The sequence below is a fragment of the Hemiscyllium ocellatum genome, chromosome 20, assembly GCF_020745735.1.
Source record: "Hemiscyllium ocellatum isolate sHemOce1 chromosome 20, sHemOce1.pat.X.cur, whole genome shotgun sequence".
NCBI classification, from domain to species: Eukaryota; Metazoa; Chordata; class Chondrichthyes; order Orectolobiformes; family Hemiscylliidae; genus Hemiscyllium; species Hemiscyllium ocellatum.
In genome coordinates, this window is record NC_083420.1 from 6,870,906 (window position 1) to 6,891,816 (window position 20,911).

General features: G+C 41.2%; 1 protein-coding gene across 5 annotated transcripts in view; it reads left to right on the plus strand.

Annotated features, from left to right (window-relative positions):
- mrtfba (myocardin related transcription factor Ba) overlaps positions 1 to 20,911 on the plus strand; it is a 240,664-nt gene that overhangs the window by 180,944 nt on the left and 38,809 nt on the right. For all 5 annotated transcript variants that reach the window (XM_060840446.1, XM_060840449.1, XM_060840447.1 and 2 more), the window contains 4 exons: positions 7,427 to 7,482; positions 10,914 to 10,989; positions 11,116 to 11,277; positions 20,662 to 20,849. In XM_060840446.1, coding sequence (XP_060696429.1) covers positions 7,427 to 7,482; positions 10,914 to 10,989; positions 11,116 to 11,277; positions 20,662 to 20,849 — 482 coding nt within the window. The remainder of the gene's footprint in view (positions 1 to 7,426; positions 7,483 to 10,913; positions 10,990 to 11,115; positions 11,278 to 20,661; positions 20,850 to 20,911) is intronic.

Here is a 20,911-nt window from a genome sequence, read left to right on the forward strand (position 1 = left end):
GAAAGAACTTGCAGTGGAAATTCAAAGTATGGCCCCTGACCTTTCAGTGCATGTAATTGGTGGTTTACTGCACTGATATCAAATGCACTTCAGGACCAGCTTCCCACATTCTACCGTCTACATACTTGAGGTCATGCAAATACCTCCTGCCTTTGTACTAGCATTAAATCTCATTCTCATATCGTTCCATATGCTAATTTACATTGTCGCCTTTTTAAGCAATACTTCAATTCAAAACTCCTTGACCTTAAATCCTGGCTTCTCTTGCCCCTTTTGTAGCTCTATAATTTCCAGCCCCGCGACCTTCCATACACCTTTATTGAGATGGGACTTTAAGGTCTGGACATTTTCTTTCTTTCAGATCTGGATGTTTTTCTTTCCTTTTGGCTCTGTTTCTTTTACTTCAGCTGTTGATTTTTTTTTAAATTCTGGTTTTGTTACAGTTTTAGAGGATTACAGGGAAGCTAGGAAAGAACTCAAAAATGGACTGAGAGATAGGACGGGCACAAAAAAGCCTTGGCACAAAGTGTTAGGGGAACCCAAAGGCGTTCTTTACTTAAGTGAGGAATAAGAGAATGATGAGAAAGCGGCTAGGGTCAATTGGGGATAGTGGAGGGAACTTGTGCCTGGAGTCTGAAGAGGGAGGGGAGGCCCTAAATGAGTTTTTTGCTTCAGTAGTCACTAGAGAGAGGGATCTTATTGATAGTGAGAACACAGTGGACCAGGTTATTAGGCTTGAACAGATTGGTATTAAGAAAGTGAATGTTCCGGAAGTTCTGGGAAGCATCAAGATTGATAAGTCCCCAGGGCCTGACCAGATATATCTAAGGTTACTACGGGAAGCAAGGAATGAGATTGCTGGGCTTCTAGCAACAATCTTTGTATCCTCACACTCCATGGGAGACGTACTGGATGATTGGAGGGAGGCGAAAGTTGTTCCTCTATTCAAGAATGGGAATCGGGAAATCCCTGGGAATTACAGACCAGTCAGCCTTAACATCTGTGGTAAGCAAGGTACTGGAAAGGATTCTGAGAGATAGCATTTATGACTATTTGGAAAAACACTGTTTGATTAAAGATGGTCAGCATGGCTTTGAGAGGGGCAGGTCGTGTCTCAAAAGTCTTATTGGGTTCTTTGAGGATGTGATGAGACAAGTTAATGAAAGTCAAGCAATGGATGTGGTGTATATGGATTTCAGGAAGGTATTTCATAAGGTTCCCCACAGTAGACTCATTCAGAAAGTTAGGAGATATGAGATACAGGAAAATTTGGCTGTCTGGGTACAGAATTACTTGGTAGAAAGAAGGCAGTGAGTGGTAGTGGATGAAAGATATTCCACTTTGGAGGTCAGTGACCAGTGGTGTCCTGTAGGGATTTGTTCTTGGACCTCTGCTCTTTGTAGTTTTTTATAGATGACTTGGATGAAGAAGCAGAAGGGTGGTTGAGTAAGTTTGTCAATGACATAAAGGTCAGTGGGATTGTAAATAGTGTCGAGGGCTGTTGCAGGCTACAAGACATTGACAGGATACAGAGCTGGGCTGAGAAGTGGCAGATAGAGGTCAACCTGGATGAGTGTGAAGTGATTCGTTTTGGAAGGTTGAATTTGAATGCTGAATACAGGGTTAAAAACAGGAATTTTGGCAGTAAGGAGGAACAGCGGGATCTTGGGGTCCAAGTGCATAGATCCCTCAAAGTTGCCACCCAAGTTGATCGGGTTGTTAAGGCATATGGTGTTTTGGCTTTTATTTACCGGGGAACTGAGTTTAAGAGCTGTGAGTCTATGCAGGAGCTCTACAAAATCCTGATTAGACTTGACTTGGAAGTTTTGAGAAGATTTGTAGCTCAGGTTGAGGTTTTGGATGTAGGTTTGCTTGTGAGCTTGAAGGTTCATTTCCGGGCGTTTCGTCACCCTACTAGGTAACATCTTTAGTGGGCCTCAGGCGAAGCACTGCTGAAAATTCCTGCTTTCTATTTATGATTATAAATAATATAATCTATTATAAATAGCAGGAATTTTCAGCAGTGCTTTGCCTGAAGCCCACTGAAGATGTTACCTAGTAGGGTGATGAAATGTCTGGAAATGAACTTTCAAGCTCAGCAAGCAAACCTACATCCAAAGCTATACTTGGAATATTGCAAACAGTTCTGGATGCCTCATCATTGGAAGAATATAGATGCTTTAAAGAGAGTGCAGAAGAGATTTGCCAGGATGCTGCTTGGAATAGAGGGCTTGTCTTGTTGAGAGAGGTTGAGTGAGCTTGGGCTTTTCACACTGGAGAGCAGGAAGAGAGGTAACTTGATAGAGGTGTACAAGGGGTAATGAGAGGCATAGATAGAGTAGACAGCCAGAGACTGTTCCCCAGGGCAGAAATGGCTGTCATGAGAGGTCATAATTTTAAGGTGATTGGGGAAGGTACAGGGGAGATGTCGGAGGTAGGTTCTTTAAGCAGAGCGTAGTAGATGCATGGAATGCATTAACAGCAGTGGTAAGATTAGAGTGGTGCTGGAAAAGCACAGCAGGTCAGCAGCATCCAAAGAGCAGGAAAATCAATGTTTCGGGCAAAAGCCCTTCATTGGGAATGAGGGCTTTTTTCCGAAACATTGGTTTTCCTGATCCTCGGATGCTGCCTGACCTGCTGTGCTTTTCCAGCGCCACTCTAATCTTGACTCTGATCTCCAGCATCTGCAGCCTTCACTTTCGCCTGCCAACAGTGGTAATAGAGTCAGAGACATTAGGGGCATTGAAGTGACTGCTGGATAAGCACATGGATGGCAATAAATTGAGGGATGAGTAGGTTAGGTTGGATCTTAGGTTAAGATAAATGCTTGGCATAACATCGTGGGCTGATGGGTCTGTACTGTGCTGTACAGTTCTGTGTAACCAAAATGGTGCCAAAGAATCGTGACATTGTACACTTTTTGCTATTCTCCTGTATTCCTATACTTGAGTACATGTGGCAATAAAATCTAGTTCTATTTCAGCAATACTTGTGTTCCTCCAATTCTGCCCCCTTGAGCACCTCCATTTGTAATTTCTGCACCACTAATAGCCATGCCTTCGACTGTCAAGGCACTGCCAAAACCACCCTCCTCTCCTTTCTCCTCAAGGCACTTCTTAAAAACCATACCTTTTCAGCCAAGCTTTTAGTCAGTTCTATCTTTTTACAATGCTGCTTTGTGAAGCATCTTGCAATGTTTCATTATGTTAAAGGCAATTCATAGATGCTGTTGTCGTGTGATGGAATTTGAGTATTGTGTAACGGTGTGAGTGAACCCGACTAAAGAGAGGGAGAAAACAATCCAAAGGCTTTTCTTGATTATCCATCTGCCTGTGTCAAGCAGTGGGGCTAGTGGTTCAGAGCAGGAACCTTGTCACTTGAGAAATGAGAGAATGTAGCCAGGTGTAATGTAAAGTGGGTAGGAACAAAATTTAGGAAAATTTTAATAAAAGAAAAAATGTTGCTTACAAATTAACCTTTCCTTTCTTTTGATCTCTGGTATTTTCATGCCCTTGGGCATTAAATTGATCCCATGATGCTTACTGAGGTATGCATTTACAGCTGCTGTCAGTCCTTTGGTATCTTGTCCATATAGTCATTTTCCATGTATACATTTGTACACCTGTACACTTGCAGCAATAGTATTCTGGAAGCTGGAACTCATGGCACAAAGTTTCATACCAGTAGTAAATATTCTGCAGGTTTATTCATTTTTGTCAGTCAGCTTTTTGACTGGGGACATCATGTTCAAGCCTGATCATCAGTGACTGCATGTGCTGTCCAGCTGAGTCCATTGAAATAAAAGAAAGATTACATTTATATAGCACCTTCTACAATCTCTGGGCATCCTAAATGTTTTTGAAGTATTAAATATGAAAGTAAAAATCACCATAATCCTACAAGAACACAGAGCTGCTCTCTTATTGGAGAGCGATCACTGGTGGTGGTTTACATGGAGAGTCATCGTCCCTCAGGTAAGGGGGAGAGTTTGTGAAAGAGTCCTTCATGGTCACCTCAGCCTTTGTGGGAATTGAACCCACACTGTTGGCATTATTCTGCATTGAAAAACCAGCTGTCCAGCCAACTGAGCTAACCAAATGTAGGAAACATGGTGACCAGTCTGCACATAGCAAACTCTGACATAGAGCAATGTGTTAATGACAAAGTAATTTGTCTTAGTTACATTGAGATTAAAGCTAGGAACTCCAGTTACTTTCCCAGGACATTGACATCAACTTTGACCTTCCCTAAGATCAATGACAGAATAGGGTGAGTCTGGAATTTCCTACTGTGTGTGCCTCAGTGACATTCTGAATGAGTATTAAATCACTAGCATAGCAGTTTTGTTTTACAGTTTTAGCTGATATACCTGCTCATGTCTTGTAAGAACTTTGTTCAGCAGTCTCTTCTTAGTTTGGAATTCAGTTACTGGAATTACTGAGTTATGAGCAGTTTAGTTTAGATTAGTTTACTTACAGTGTGGAAACAGGCCCTTCGGCCAAACAAGTCCACACCGACCCGCCGAAGCGCAACCCACCCATACCCCTACATTTACCCCTTACCTAACACTATGGGCAATTTAGCATGGCCAGTTCACCTGACCCGCACATCTTTGGACTGTGGGAGGAAACCGGAGCACCCGGAGGAAACCCACGCAGACACGGGGAGAACGTGCAAACTCCACACAGTCAGTCGTCTGAGGCGGGAATTGAACACGGGTCTCTGGCGCTGTGAGGCAGCAGTGCTAACCACCGTGCCACCCACCACGGTGTTTATTGCTTCCGGACTGATTTAATATTTCTGTTCATGCTCAGCAGAAGATTGGGGAGTGGGGGGGAGGTGTAGGGAGAACAGAAGCAAACATGAGAGGAGATCAGATATAAATTGAAAAATTAAAATCCTGAAAGCATTCAGCGGTGTAGCAGAAACAGTGGAGAGATAAATTGCATTAGTCCTTCAGATTTTGGTACCTGTCATTAGAACTAGGAAAAGTTAGAAATGTGATTGGTTTTGAGGAAGTGAAAAGCAGAACTACATTAAGGATAAAAGTGAAGGTTTATATTTGGGTGAAGGGCAGGAGTGGGATTAAATAACAAGGCTATTCTAACAGAATAGAAGAAACAGCGATGAAGGGAGAAGAGACAAACTGTCACTGACAACAGGACTTCTATCAAAACCAGTTTGTTACTGAAATGTGTTTGAATAAACTAAAAAGTCACTGACTGTGTTGTTTGGCCATCTATCACAGTGTTACAGAGAAAAAAAAATTAACATTATCCTACTTTTCCAAGCTGAATTTAGTTGGTGGTGATGGAGTAGTAGTAATATCACTGGACCAGTAATCCAGACCAGAGACTAATGTGCTGTGGGTATGAGTCTGAATTTTACCATGACAGATGGTGACATTTGAATTCAATAAAACCTCGCCTAATGGTGACTGTGAAACCACTGTCATCAAACACATCCAGTTCACCAATGTCCTTTTAGAGACCTGGTCTGGCCTTCATGTAACTCCAGAACTACACCAATGAGGCTCTCTCATAACTACAGTGTGAAATGGCCCAGCATGTGTATCAGTTGGGACAATTGGGGATGAATGTTGGGATAGCCAGTGATGCTTCATGAACTTGTAAGGAAACTCTAAATATGCAAACTTGCAAAAATAACAAGTGAGCATTTTTCATTAAGTAAAATGTGCCATACTGTTCTATGGAAGCCCTAAAAAGTAAAATCAGACAGTATCGCACAAGTTGATATTAGAGCAGATGGTCAAAGAAAAGATTTTATGAAGCGTCTTAACTCCCTAACAGACAGTTGTGAGATAGGGAGTTGGAACAATTTAGTTAGGCAGAAAATTCTACCACTTGTCACCAAGCTAGGTGAAAGCACTGCCACACAGTAGTGGAAGTACTTGACTATGCATTTCTCTTTGAGTTATAGGTCTGAAAGAGAATACAGAGACTGTAAGGGGTGATGGGTTGGTGCCTATATTGTGCCCATTGGACTGGGTTGGACAAGGTCAAAAGTCATAAGAAAGCAGGTTATAGTCCAACAGGTTTATTTGAAAACACTAGTTTTCAGAGCATTGCTCCGTTATCAGGTTTAATGAGAGAGGAGGCATCAAACACTGAATTTATAAGTAAAAAAATTAAAAGGTCATCTAACTGCTGTGAATGTATTGAACAAACCCTAAAATGGCTGACTCCTCCCTCCCTTTAAATCTTTAATTGTTAGAAAGGAAATGCAGGTTTCTGTTGATTAAAATGCAAATCCCAGAATGTTATCCAAGTCACTGCTCTGAGATAACTAAAGGTTTTATCAGTGTATACATGAGGTGACATCTCTGGTCAAATGATGCATTTTAGGTGTTAGGCCTTGTTTAGAATCTACCTGTGTTCTAACCAGAATTAATCTGTCTGTGCTCTAACCAATCTGAATCTGCTTCCCCCCCCACCACCACCACCACCGCCCCATCCACTAGGTTACTAATCAGGCCACATACACACACTTCCATTTATGTTACAAACAATAGGGACTTCAGTCAAGAGTGTGGTGCTGGAAAAGCTCAGCAGGTCAGGCAGCATCCAAGGAGCAGGAGACATTTCGGGCATAGGGTTAATGCCTGAAACATCGATTCTCCTTCTTCTCTGATGCTGCCTGACCTGCTGTGCTTTTCCAGCACACAACTCCCAACTGATTTCCAGCATCTGCAGTCCTCACTTTCTCCAAATAGGAACCCAGCACTGATCCCTTTAAAACATGCTGGTCACAGATCTCCAGTCAAGAAAACACTATTCCACTGTTATTCTCTAACATCATGCCATCCTTACCCTTCATTTTCACAGCAACTTGCGGTCTTGAACTCTATACATACTGGTCCTAATCTCTCTCTTGTGTAAAATGATGGGACTGACAGAGCAATGGATAAAATAGATTCCCCGCCCCTGAACCTAGGCCTGTCTCCACCTAAGGTTCCCTTCAGCTGTAGTCTGACTGTACTCCCATCTCCACCTACCCTAGGCCCTGTACTCATCGTTATGGCTGATTTTCACCAGTCACACATTTCTTTTGCCTGCTCTATCTAATTGTTTTAATTCTTTTTACTTTGCAATTTGAGCACCATTTATACTTAATAGCATGATTGAAATTGTTATTTTGATTGACACTGTAAATATGTTTGAACTGCAGAACTTGCTAATATTGTTAAATGTTTCAGTGTGTAACATGCCCTGTATATTGCTGGTGCATTCACTGTTCTGGTAGAATTGATGAGTCAGATTATTAGTTCCAAGTGCTGTATTTTTAGTGTCTTGTTGCAAGCCATTTGTCAGAAGTCTGACTGCCTTTACTTGTGAAAGTATTACCACATTTCCTCTAACAGGCATTTCCTGTTGATTTTAAATTCTTCCTTGTCACCTGTTCACAGCATTGAAGAGTCCAGCTGCATTCCATGAACAAAGGAAAAGTTTGGAACGAGCAAGGGTAAGAATCTCGATCAATCTTCCCATGATCAACAAGCATGACCAGGCAATGCCAGCATAAAGTTCAGAAAAAAAATGCCAGAAAAGTCCTATATTGCCAAGACCTATTTACGATTGCATTTTAAAATCCTGCAGAAACAGGAACACACCATTACACTTTGTCACAAAGTTTGGACAAATTTGACACAGTCTGTTCCAAACTGTTTTTCCAAATTTTAGTTCAGTACACAACCCCAGCTTCACTTTGTTATTTGTTCTAAATTTCTAAAATGGTGGACTGTGTGTCATGTGGATATTGCAGCTGATCCTGAAGCTCAGTCTTATTTCTAGTTTTCTCACAGTCATTACATTTCAGTAGTATAAGGGTTTTATTTTGAAGTGGTGGATGCAAATATAGTTACAATATTTAAAAAAACATTTACATAAGTACATGAATAAGAAATGTTTGGAGTGATAGATATAGGACAGATGTCAGAGGTAGTTTCTTTACTCGAGTAGTAGGGATGCCCATAGGCATGGGACTAGTTTAGTTGGGATTATGGTTGGCATGGACTGGTTGGACCAAAGGATCTGTTTCCATGCTATATGACTTCATGTTTACACAGGTTGTTTCTTACCTTGTAGCCATGCAATCTGCCATCAAGCAGTACAATTTCACACTTGGTCAATAGTCTGCTACTTAAGGAGAGCTCAAATAGCCAAGTCCATAGCTATGGGGCTGGCTCTCCTGCATGGCATAAAATTTACAGGGGGAGTGATCATTGCAAGAAAATTCCAAGTAACTTAAGAGTGTCAAAAGATAGTGTCTACATTCCACTCATACCATTTGTTGTACGATCTTTTGACGCTCTTAATTGTCTGGAATTGTCTTGCAATGATCTCTCCACTTATAAATTCTGTGTCTGTGTGCTTCACTTCACTTCACCTGCCGATGGAACATCACTCCAAAAGCTTGTGATTTCGAATAAACCTATTGGACCAGAAATTGGTGTCATGAGACTTCTTGACTTTGTTCTCCACCCCCCCCCCCCCCCCCCCCCCAGTCCAATACTGGCATCTCCACACCTCTGCTGCACGCTGCAAGCTTTCTGTCACTGTTTAATAAGGAAGAAGGGGATATACTGAGTAAATGCAATTCAGTCAGCCTAACCTTGCTTATAGAAAAGATTCTGAGAATCTGAAAAATTCTAGGGCAGGATAAATCTTTCTTGTGAAGATTAATCGCAGACAACATGGGCTGTTAAAGGAAAGTTATGTCTGACTAATATGATAGAATTTTTGAGGAAGCAACAAGAAGGGTTGATAAGGGTAGTGCATTTGATGTAGCCCCCGTGGATGTTAGCAGGCTGTTAATCAAGTCCTGCATAGCACACTGGTCATGCAAATAAAATATCATGCAGTCCAAGACAAAGTGACAAGTTGGCTCTGAAGGACAAAATTACTGCCGATGCTGGAAACTGCTTGAAACAAAAAATGCTGGAAATCAGTGGGTCAGGCAGCATCTCTGGGAAGAGAACAAACTAATGTTTTGAGTCCAGATGACTTCTTCAGAGCTTCAGCAGAGAAATCTCGATGTCTGTGCACACAGATCCCTGAAAGTTGCCACCCAGGTTGATAAGGTTGTTAAGAAGGCATGCGGTGTGTTAGCTTTTATTGGTAAAGGGATTGAGTTTCGGAGCCATGAGGTCATGCTGCAGCTTTACAGAACTCTGGTGCGATCGCACTTGGAGTATTGTGTACAGTTCTGGTCACCGCATTATAGGAAGCATGTGGAAGCTTTAGAAAGGGTTCAGAGGAGATTTGCTAGGATGTTGCCTGGTATGGAGGAAGGTCCAAGGAAAGGCTGAAGGACTAGAGACTATTTTCGTTAGGAGAAGGTTGAGGGGTGACTTAATTGAGACATGTAAGATAATCAGGATTAGATAGGAGGGACAGTAAGAACCTTTTTCCTTGGATAGTGATGGCTAGCATGAGGAGCAAAGCTTTAAATTGAGGGGTGGTACATATAGGACAGATGTCAGAGGTAGTTTTTTTACTAGAGTAGTAGGAATGTCCTGCCTGCAACAGCAGTAGACTCATCAACTTTAAGGGCGTTTACATGGTCATTGAATAAATATATGGATGATTATGGAATAGTTTAAGTTAGATGGGCTTCAGATTGATTACACAGGTTGGCACAACATTGAGGGCCAAAGGACCTGTACTGCACTGTAATGTTCTATGTTCTATCTAAACTTGAAATGTTAACTTGTGCTCTCCAGTTGCGTCTGAAATTGGTTCAGAGGTGGGAAGTGGTCAATAAACGTATTTTCTTTTGACTGGAAGGCTGTTTCCAGTGAAATTCCACAGGGCTCTATACTGGATTCCTTGCTTGTTGTGGATGGATTTGATTCAAATGTGAGGATTTGGTTGAGAAGTTTAGAGACAATACATACAAGCATTGGCACTAATGAAGAAAGATATAAATAGTCAGCTGGGTAGAGCAATGACAAATAGAGTTCAGACTATAAAGTTAGTGATCCTGTGGGTTATGGCAGGGTAATACACAATAAATAGTAGATTATTGAAGTATAGAAGAACAGAGGGACCTTGAAGTGCATGTCTACAGATCCCTGAAGGTTGATCAGCATGCATTTAGATGACCAAGGAAGCATACAGGATACTTGCCTTTTTTTAAAGCTATGGCATAGAATATAAGAGTTGAGAAGTTATGTTGGAATTGTATTAACTACTAGTTAGATCACAGCTAGTCACCACACCAGGAAAGATGTAAGTGCACTAAAGAAGATACAAAGAAAATATGAGGGTATTGCTTGGACTGGGGAGTTTTTGTTATGAGTAAGGATGGGGAGGGGTAGTTTTTTTTTTAATTCCCCCCAGCAGGAGGCTGAGGAGATAGCTATTTGGAATTCATAAAATGATGAATTCTAGATCGAGCATAAAGGAAGATACCATTCCTCTAGATTCAGGGGTCAATGTCCAATGTCCCTTACCAGTTATAAATCTGTCTATCTCCATCTTGAATATACTTATCAACTGAGCCTCCACAGCACTCTGCGGTAAAGAATTCCACAGGTTCACCATCCTTTGAAAGATATGTTTTGTCCTCATCACTGTCTTAATTGAGTAAATCCTTACCCTAAAATTACGCCTTCTGTTCTAGATCCTCCCATAAGGGGTAATACCCATCTGCATCTACCCTGTGTAACCACTAAAAATCTGATATGTTTCAAGTACATGATTTCTTAAATAATTATTGACATTCATTGGGAGACCCTGTTGAGGGTGTCATCCCCCTGTTGTTACAAAATGAGTTATATATATTGCTTATTGTTACAGACAATTACTAATAGTAAAAGCACTAACAATACCAATATTACAGAATCTAACTAGAAATCTAAACAGAACTTACACAACTTTATATTTTTTCAGACTGAGGACTATCTGAAACACAAGATACGAAGTCGACCTGAGAGGTCTGAACTGGTCAGAATGCATATATTAGAAGGTAAGAAAATATGTTCGAAAATATTCTAACCAAGTTTCTAATTACTTAAACTACAAAACATTTCTCAAAACAACATATTTGGTGTTGCATATTTCCTCCTATTAAATATTGGCATGAAATCTGCAGAGACCTTGGCAGAGCCTTCACTGCAGGCCACTCAGATGAAGTTGAAAAGAGCCAGACTGGCAGACGATCTGAACGAAAAGATCGCTCAGAGACCAGGTCCAATGGAACTTGTGGAAAAGAACATTCTTCCTGTGGATTCCAGTTTAAAGGAAGCAATTAAAGGCAAGTGGCAGTTCATTGATTAACTTTGGCTGGCAGGAACTGATCTGTAGGAGAAACAGGAACAAATAATAAAAGCAATGGACACCTGGTTAAAAGTAAAGATACCGAGTAGTACTGGTCAGGAATGCCACTGTCTGGAACTATGGTGGAGGCAGGCTCAATTCAAGAGAGCATTCGATCATTGTTGCTGTTTAAACAATAAGCAGGGGATTAAATAAAAGGCAGGAGATTGACAATAATCAAAATGTTCAGAGAGTTGTTACAGAAACAATGGGCCAAATGAGCCTCCGATTCTATAATAATTCTGTGAAGACCCGTCCAATTTTTGTTTGAATATTGCTGCATAGGTGAGACTTCCATCTTGCACTGTAAACTATATTTCAAACTACTGAATGGATTTCAGCAAGACTTAGTACACGGGTGTGGTATAAGTAAGGACTAATTAGTTTTTGGCAAAGATGTGGATCTAGAATCTGGAATTTTGTAAAGGATCTGATAACATGGATGTGTGGGGCAATTTTCTTTTGTTTTAGAATGTTATCAATCGTCTCAGCAGCTGTCATATAATTTCTCACAACTGTTGAAATGTGAGTATAGAAAAGTTGCACTTAAATAGGCAAAGATAAGAATACCAAATTACAAATGATCACAACAGTTATGTAACCCCAGCGAAAGTGCTGCTGATTGGTTGGCGAATCATTTTGATTTGGAAAAAGCAGCGAATTATTGGAGCCCCAAGCTCCTGGGTAATTCAGAAAAGGCATAAGGTGTCCACTTGTTTCTTTTTTTACATAAAGAGCACCCACTAAGCCAATGCCTCAGCCAATCAGAGTCAACCTGGCAACCAGTTAGCTTTTCTTTCTGCTGTGGAGTATGTTATTGTGATCATTTGCATTTTTCCTTAAGAGTGAAAGATGAGAAGCTTCAGCCGCATGTCTCACTCTCAACGATATTCATTTGGTCATTGGTCGGGTTGCTCAGAGTAATCACAGGACTTGTCCAACTGAGAATAGCTAGCTCTGCATGTACAGAAATAAAAGTGCTTGAACCTCTATGTATTTATGGGTCACTACATTGCCGGGGAGGAAAATAACCTGGCTAAATGATGTGCACGCTTACACTTCTTCTGCAAAAGATGCTTTTGGCTTACCTTTATTCCAGAAGCAAATGACATGCATTTTAATTGTGGTAGATAAGCTGAGGAAATGGTATTTATTATGGAATATTTAATAAACAGCTCTGAACAATAATTAGTTTATATAAATGATATAGGTGCCATTAAAATTTGCTGTAACATGTTAAGCATTGGATTTGTAACTTGTAGGCTTAATTCCTAAATATCATAGCAGTGTGTAAAGAAAGCAATGTATCAGTGCCTGACAGATTGTAATATGTTTTGTTGGAGTTGATTTGACATGGTTGTTCTGGTTGCATTTGCTGGAAAGATTTTATTATATCAATTAGACCCCATATAACTTTTGGCTACACCTACCTGTTGTTCCTGAAGATGATCAGCACTGTTGGCCCTCAGTGCTTTATTCAATGTTCACTTTTACAGGGTTAGTGACAGCAATCATTGTGGGTCAGCTGTGATATATAAATAAAATCAACTCTGCTGACATGCTGGTGGAAAAACTTTCCTACAGTCATGTTACTAATTATAAAGTGAAACTTCTGGCCAGAAATAACCTAAATGCAGAGAGAGGCTGTTCCTTCTTGTCATTTGTCACTCTCAACAGTACGTAATTCTGAAAATCTTTTCTCTCATTTGGCTTCTGGAATAGTTCCTTCCTGCTAGTGCCCTGCTCAACATAGAATGTGTAAAGTTGGTAGCAAGACAATGCCCATTGTAATAAGAAGCCCTCAAACAGGTGAAAGGCAACTTAAAGGTATTTATGGTTAACTCCTGTTCAGATTTCAAATTATTTCAGTTGAAATGCTGGATGGAGTTTTTGATGAAAAATGGGCAGGTTTGGTAGACATTAAAATCAAAAATTTGATCCCTGATGTAAATCCATCTCCAAATTGCCTGTCCCTGATTGAAATGATCCAAGGAGATAGGTTCGACCTTTAAATATTATAAACAGCTTTTGTCTTTGGTGATTCCGGGAAAACTGGCAGCAGCTTTGAGACAAGGACTTGATGGATTCAGGAAGGAAGTGTCTTCATATTCGCAGTTGGGATCCAGGTGCCTGACTAAGGAGGAAGTGATCGGGGCATGACCCTGTCCGTACTGATGCTGATCAACGGTCAAACACCTCTACCTCAGGCCCAGAGTGGACCTCCTTGTTGTTCTATTTTTAATTCATTCACTGACTAGGCCAACACTTATTGCCCATCTCTAATTGTTGAGAGTCAGCCACATTTCTGAGAGTCTGCTGTAGGCCAGACCAGGTAAGCACGGTTGATTTCCTTCCCTAAAGGACAGTAGTAAACCAGATGGCAATTTCCTGAAAATTGGGAATGATTTCATCGTCATCATTAAACTCTTTTTTTCCAGATATTTCCTTACTTATTTAATACAAATCTCACTATCTGCCATGGTGGAATTCAAACCCAGATCTCCTGAGCATTACCTGGGTTTCTTGATGAATAGATTAGCAATAACGCCACAAGGCCATCACCTATCCTAATGCTGCCATAACGAGTGCCCTGCCTGTTGGGAGACCCAACTGAGACCAAAATGAGCTTCAGTACGAACCTACCAAACTTTTCCAAGAAGGCACCTTTTGGCACACTGGCCTTCATCAGTCAGGGCATTGAGTGTAGAAGTTGGGAAGTTATGTTGCAGTTGTACAGGAGGTTGGTCAGACCACACTTGGAGTATTGTGTTCAGTTTTGGTCACCTTGCCATAGAAAGGATGCTATTAAAGTGGAAAGACTGCAGAGGAAATTGAGCTATAAGGAGAGGTTGGACAAGCTGGGACTTGTTCTTTAGAGCATAGGAGAGTGAAGGGGGAATCTCATAAAACTGTATAAGATCATGAGAGGCATGGATAATGTGAATGCATTCAGGGTTTTCCCAGGGTTGGGGAATCAAGGACGAAAGGGCATCATTTTAAGGTTAGAGAGAAAAAGTAAAAGAGAAACCTGAGGGGCAACGTTTTTACGCAGATACCAGTGGAAGTGGTTAAGGCGGGTACATTAACAACATTTAAAATGCACTTGGACAAATACACGGATAGGGAAGGTTTAGAAGAATATGGGCCAAGTGCAGGGAAATGGGGTTAAGTGTTGTTGGATATTTTGGTCAGCATGGGCCAATTTGGGCCAAAAGGCCTTTCTGTGTGCAGTTGGTGTCTATGACTTTATCTTTTAGAAGAATACATAAAGACAGTTATGCCCAGAAAAATGTAGAAATGGAATCGCTGACTGACTTCTGTCTCCAAGTGTTTTAATTAGAAATGTCGTCACAGCAATGACGATAACTTGCTGGACAGCGACAGGAAGCTGATCAAGGTGGATGAAGAGAAAGGTCATTCTCTCTGAATGATTCCATTTTCTGAAAAACAGTGAAAATCCCACAGTGTCAGCTCACATCAGGCCCATGCACAGTGGGAGATACTAGCAGCTCTAAATTTACATTACATCTGACATTTATTTGCCAAGAAGGAGGAGCTTGCAGTCAATTTTAGATATAAGCTTATCATTGCAGAAGTCTCTGATAGGACTCAAGGTAACACCAGCAGCCTCATGTCTTTGAGTCCGATGCTCCCTCTTGTGTGCCAGCCACTGCAGCTGCACTTCCACTGCAAACACAGTGAAAGCTACAATTCTCATCTGCAGGCCTCCCAATATCCTTAATTGAGGTTGGTCATTACCTGTCAGTCAGTCAGAGTCATTAGGAACATTTAAGCGACTGCTGGACAGGCACATGGAGAGCAGTGAGTTTAGGGGTACATACGTTATGTTATTATTTTTTACATTAGGATTAAACCTCGGCACAACATCGTGGGCCAAAGGGCCTGTTCTGTGCTGTACTTTTCAATGTTCTTTGAATGTCAAAGTGGCTGACTTACTGTCAGTGATGTTGGCGTGCACCCTGCTGAAGAGTGGACTTGGAACCCAGAAATTGTGCTCACTCCAAAAACTTTTAAAGTGCACAAGATTCCAACCATTTTTTTGAGTTTCATTGTTGAATAAATACATGCTCCTTACACAGGCTTAATTTAACCTTTATATAATGTCACTATTCATCAAAGTTAGTTAGATTAGATTAGATTCCCTCCAGTATGGAAACAGGCCATTTGGCCCAACAAGTCCATACTGACCCTCCATAGAGTAACTCACCAAGACCCATTTCCTGCTGACAAATGCACCTAACACTGTGGGCAATTTAGCATGGCCAATTCATCTGACTTGCACATCTTTGTGACTGCGGGAGGAAACCGGAGCACCTGGAGGAAACCCACGCAGACACGGGGAGAATGTGCAAACTCCACACAGTCACCTGAGACAGGAATCAAACCCTGCTCCCTGGCACTGTGAGGCAACAGTGCTAACCACTGTGCCACCCCTTTACTTCAATCTGTTTTATGTGGCAGCTGCCAAAACTGCTGAAATGCAGGTATATGTGTAGTTATGATGTCGGTTGAATTGAAAGTGTTTAAACATTCAAATATTATTAAATTCTTGAATTTGTATAAAATATCTGAGTAAATTTGATTTGGATGAACAGACAGACAGCATTTACCAATGAGTTTAATAAAGGAGCATCATGTACACTAACTTTCATGCAAAATTAAAATCTGGTGCTCAGGGATCTGTTCCTTAAAGCACCACATGTTTTATTTATTCATGGAATGTGGACTTTGTTGCCTAGGCCAGCATTTATTGCCCATCTCTAGTTGCTCCCAAGAAAGTGATAGTGAGCTGCCACCTTGAGCTATTTGCTGTAAGTAGACCCATAATGCCTTCAGGGAGGGAGTTACAGAACATTGACTCAATGACACTAAAGAAACGCTGATTATATTTCCAAACCTGAATGGTGGGCAGCTTGGAACAGAACTTGGTGGTGGTATTCCATGTATTTGCTGCCCTTGTTCTTCTCAGTGGAACTGTCATGGGTTTGGAAGGTGCTGCTGAAGGAGCCTTCCTGAATTTCTGCAGTGAATCTTATAGATGTTACACACTGCTGCAACCGAGTGTCAGTGATGGAGGCAATGACCTTTGTGGATGTGAAACGGGCTGCTTCATCTTGTATGGTGTCAAGCTTCTTGAGTGTTCGAGTGTGTTCATCCAGAAAGTGGGAGTATTCCATCACACTTGTGATTTACACCGTATCAATGTTGAATGGACTTTGGGGAGTCAGATGAATTGCTGCAGGATTTCTAGCCTCTGACCTACTCTTGTAGCCACAGTGTTTATATGGCTAGAACAGTTCCGTTTCTGGTCAGTGGTGTCCTCCAGGATATTTATAATGAGGGCTTAAGTACTGATAGTGCCATTGAACATTTGTGGGGAAAATAAGATTTTTTTTCTTGCTGGAAATGGTCATTGCCTGTTACTTGGGTGTCTGAGTGTTACTTACTGCATGTCTGGATATTGTGGAGGTTTTGCTGCTTTTGGCCATGGTATTCCTTCAGTTCCTGAGAAATTGTGAATGGTACTGAACCTTGTTCAATCATCAGCAAACATCTGACATTATGATGGCAGGACGGTCATTAGTGAAACAGCTGAAAATAGTCCAAATTTATCTCCTGTTTATCAAAGACCTTTCCAAGCTTGCTCAAAAATACATGGGATTTTTCTAAGAGTAATAAAATGGATCCTAAATAACAAAAATTGAAGTAACCTGGTTAGATTTGTCCTAAGTTCCAAAGTTCTTTCCATTTTGAGTCAGCATATTCTATAGTTCCGGTCAGTCCCAAATAATACCATTATCTCAAATGTCTGGCCATTGCGCTGAAGACAATGTCTTGAGCTAGAGTTTGGTTCTGTGGATGACAATACTCAGCAATTTTATCATGACCATTGTAACTGGACAGTAGCATTTTTGTCTATTTTCAAGCGTGATCTTGTTCTCATGGGAGATCTACAAGATTCACTGGATGTGTTTCAACTTTCGTAGGGTTCTGATGTTATGGATGTAAGTTTGCTCGCTGAGCTGGAAGGTTCATTTTCAGGTGTTTCGTCACCATACAGTGTAACATCAGTGAGCCTCTGGTGAAGCACCGGTGTTAGTGACCTGCTTTCTGTTTATGTGTTTAGGTTTCATAAATATAAATATGAATAAAATAAATCCACATCACTACTACCTAAACTGTTTTCAAGAACTACATCAATATGATGTAGATGGCAGCTGGCAAAACTACTCATGTTGGTATGTGTGTAGGGTGGCTCAATGGTTAGCACTGTTGCTTCACAATGACTGGGAGCTGTGTTCGATTCCAGCCTCTGGCGACTGTGTGTGGAGTTTGCACATTCTCCCTGTGTCTCTATGAGTCCCCTCCAGGTGCTCCAGTTTTCCAGTGGTGTAGAGGTCAGTGCGCCAAACTGCCTCTGTACCCCATTTTCCTGATGCAAGGCTTTTGCCCGAAACATCGATTTTCCTGCTCCTCTGATGCTGCCTGACTTTCTGTGCTTTGCCAGCACCACTCTCACATTGATTCTAATCTCCAGCATTTGCAATACCCACTTCTGCCAAGCTATTTTGTATGCAACTTGTCAACTCACCATGGATCCCATGTGTCTTAATCCTCTGGACCAGCCTATCATGAGGAACCTTGTTAAGTGTTTTACCGATGTCCACGTAGCCAATATCTACTGCTCTACCCTCATCAAACATCTTTGTTAACTTCCTCAAAAACTCAATCAACCTTGAGGGAAAGACCTCCCTGCAGATGTTATGCTGACTATCCCTAATAAGTCTATCATTTTCCAAATGTGAGTAAATCTTGTCCCTAAATATCTTCTTCAGTCATTTCCCTATCACTGAAGTGAGGCTCACTGACCTATCATGTCCTGGAGTATCCCTGTTGCTCTCCTGAACCAAAGGAGCAACATTGGCCATTCTCAGGTCATCTTGGATCTCACCTGTGGCTAAACAGTGTACAAAGATCTCTGTTAAGACCCAGCAATCTCCTTCCTTGCCTCCCTCAGTATCTTGGGATAGATTCTGTCAGGCCCTGCGAACTTATTTACCTGAATACTTTCAAGGCACCCATCACCACCACCACCTTAATATCAACAAGCCCTAGAATATCAATATACCCCTCCCTAATCTTACCATCCTTGTCCTTCTCCTTGGTGAATACCAATGTAAAGTACTCATTGAGCACCTCACCCACATTCTCTCGCTCCACACATGACTTTCTTCCTTTGTCCTCGAATGGACTTGCCCTTTCTCTAATCACCCTCTTGCTCCTAATATATGCCTAAAATCTGCGAGTAAAAAGTGAGGTCTGCAGATGCTGGAGATCAGAGCTGAAAATGTGTTGCTGGTTAAAGCACAGCAGGTTAGGCATCATCCAAGGAACAGGAAATTCGACGTTTCGGGCCAGAGCCCTTCATCAGGAATTCATTCCTGATGAAGGGCTTTGGCCCGAAACGTCGAATTTCCTGTTCCTTGGATGCTGCCTCACCTGCTGTGCTTTAACCAGCAACACATTTTCAGATATGTATAAAATGCCTTGGATTCATCTTAATATGACTTGCCCAGAACATTTCATGATTTTTTTTATATAATGATCACTGTTCCCAAAATGCTCCCTCACTGTAATTCCAATCACCTGGCCAGGCTGTTTCCCCAATATATGGTCAACATATTTTTTTCAAGAAACCTGCCTGGATGTACTCAACAAATTCTGTCCCATCTAAGCCCTCAGCACTAAGGGAGTTCCAGTCAATATTTTTGAAGTTAAAATCACCCACTTTAACACCCCTGTTATTTTTGTATTTTTCCATGAAATGCCTACATATTAGATTAGATTCCCTACAGTATAGGAACAGGCCCTTCGGCCCAACAAGTCCACACGGAACCTCTGAAGAGTATCCCACCCAGACCCATTCCCCTATCCTATATTTACCCCTAACACTACGGGCAATTTAGCACATCTTTGGATTCTGGAAGGAAACCGGAGCACCTGGAGGAAACCCACGCAGAGTCGGGGAGAATGTGCAAACTCCACACAGACAGTCACCTGAAGTAGGAATTGAACCTGGGTCTTTGGCGCTCTGAGGCAGCAGTGCTAACCATTGAACCACAGTGCCACCCTAATCTGTTCCTCTATTCTATGCTGGCTATTAAGAGGCTTATAATATAACCCCATCATCGTGATTACACTTTTGTTATTCCTGAGTTCAGTCTCACTGGATGAGTCCTCCAAGATGTCTTCTCTTAGTGCAGCTGTGACATGCTCTGTTTAATCAGCAGTACAACCCTCTTTACCCTCCCCCCTTCCCTTTTACATCTCTCTCTCTTGCCTGAAATATTGAAACCCTAGAAAGTTGAGCTGTCAGTCTTGACCTTCACTCAGCCAAATTTCTGTAATAGCTACAACTTCCTAATTCCATGCAATAATTAAAGCTCTAACCTCCAGTGTCTTACCTGCTATACACTTTGTCTTGCCAACAACATGTACATCACATCAAAGAATAATGAAAAGACTCAAATTGGAGCCAATCATTGCACGATTTTATGAAAATATATTTACAAACTATCTGTAACTACCTCATAAGGGTGTGATCTGATTCCTAATCACCTAATCAGAGATGCTGTTACACACCTTTGGAGCAGGTGATACTTTAATCTGGGTCTCCCAGCTCATAGGTAGAGACCCTACCACTGCCCCACAAGAGCCCCTACTTTTAAATACTATTTGTTTTTAATCAACATGCTCAGACATGTTATTATAAACCTTGGAAACAGGTAGGACTAAAACCTGGCTCTCCTAATCCAGAAGCAAGGACACTACCACTACGCCACATGAACTACAACCAAATACTACTGAAATACAATTAATACACAACACCTTGATTGGTGGAAACCAGTTGCTTGAAATAAGTAATCCACCCTGATCTGTTCAACAGGTTTTCTTTGCCTCCTGGTCTGTGACAGTGCTCATTTGCATTTTACGAATGAAAACCAAGCTGAATAATGCATCTTTAAGAAGCTAGAAGGACATTATTTGGGGAGACATTTTTGCTGGACTGATACAATCAGATGAAGAAAAAGATAAAAGTAATTGGACAAAATTGATTACTTGTAAAATAATGCTGTCAGTTTTGGAATAGATGTGGATAAACAAAATTATCTTAGTGTTTCTGCACTGGAATGTTTTTTTAAAGCCCATTCAGCTAATAAAATGAAAAGCATTTCCTGGATTCTCAAATCTATTTCAGAAAGTATGTTGTATGAACATGGATGTTGAATTCTTTTTGCAGTTGGCCAAGTGCACTATCCCAAAACTTTAGACACATTTTCATTTGATGATGACAGCAGTGACGCCTTATCTCCAGAGCAGCCAGGGAGCCAGGAGTCTCAAAGCTCAGCTCCTTCTCCAGGGGAAACCAAAGTGACAGAATCATCCTCCTCCTCCTCATCTTCACCTGTACCAAACACTATTATTCAGGTGAGTGCAGTGTAAACAAAGTTCGCAGTCTGAATGTGTCTCTGTAGGAAATTGCTGTCTTT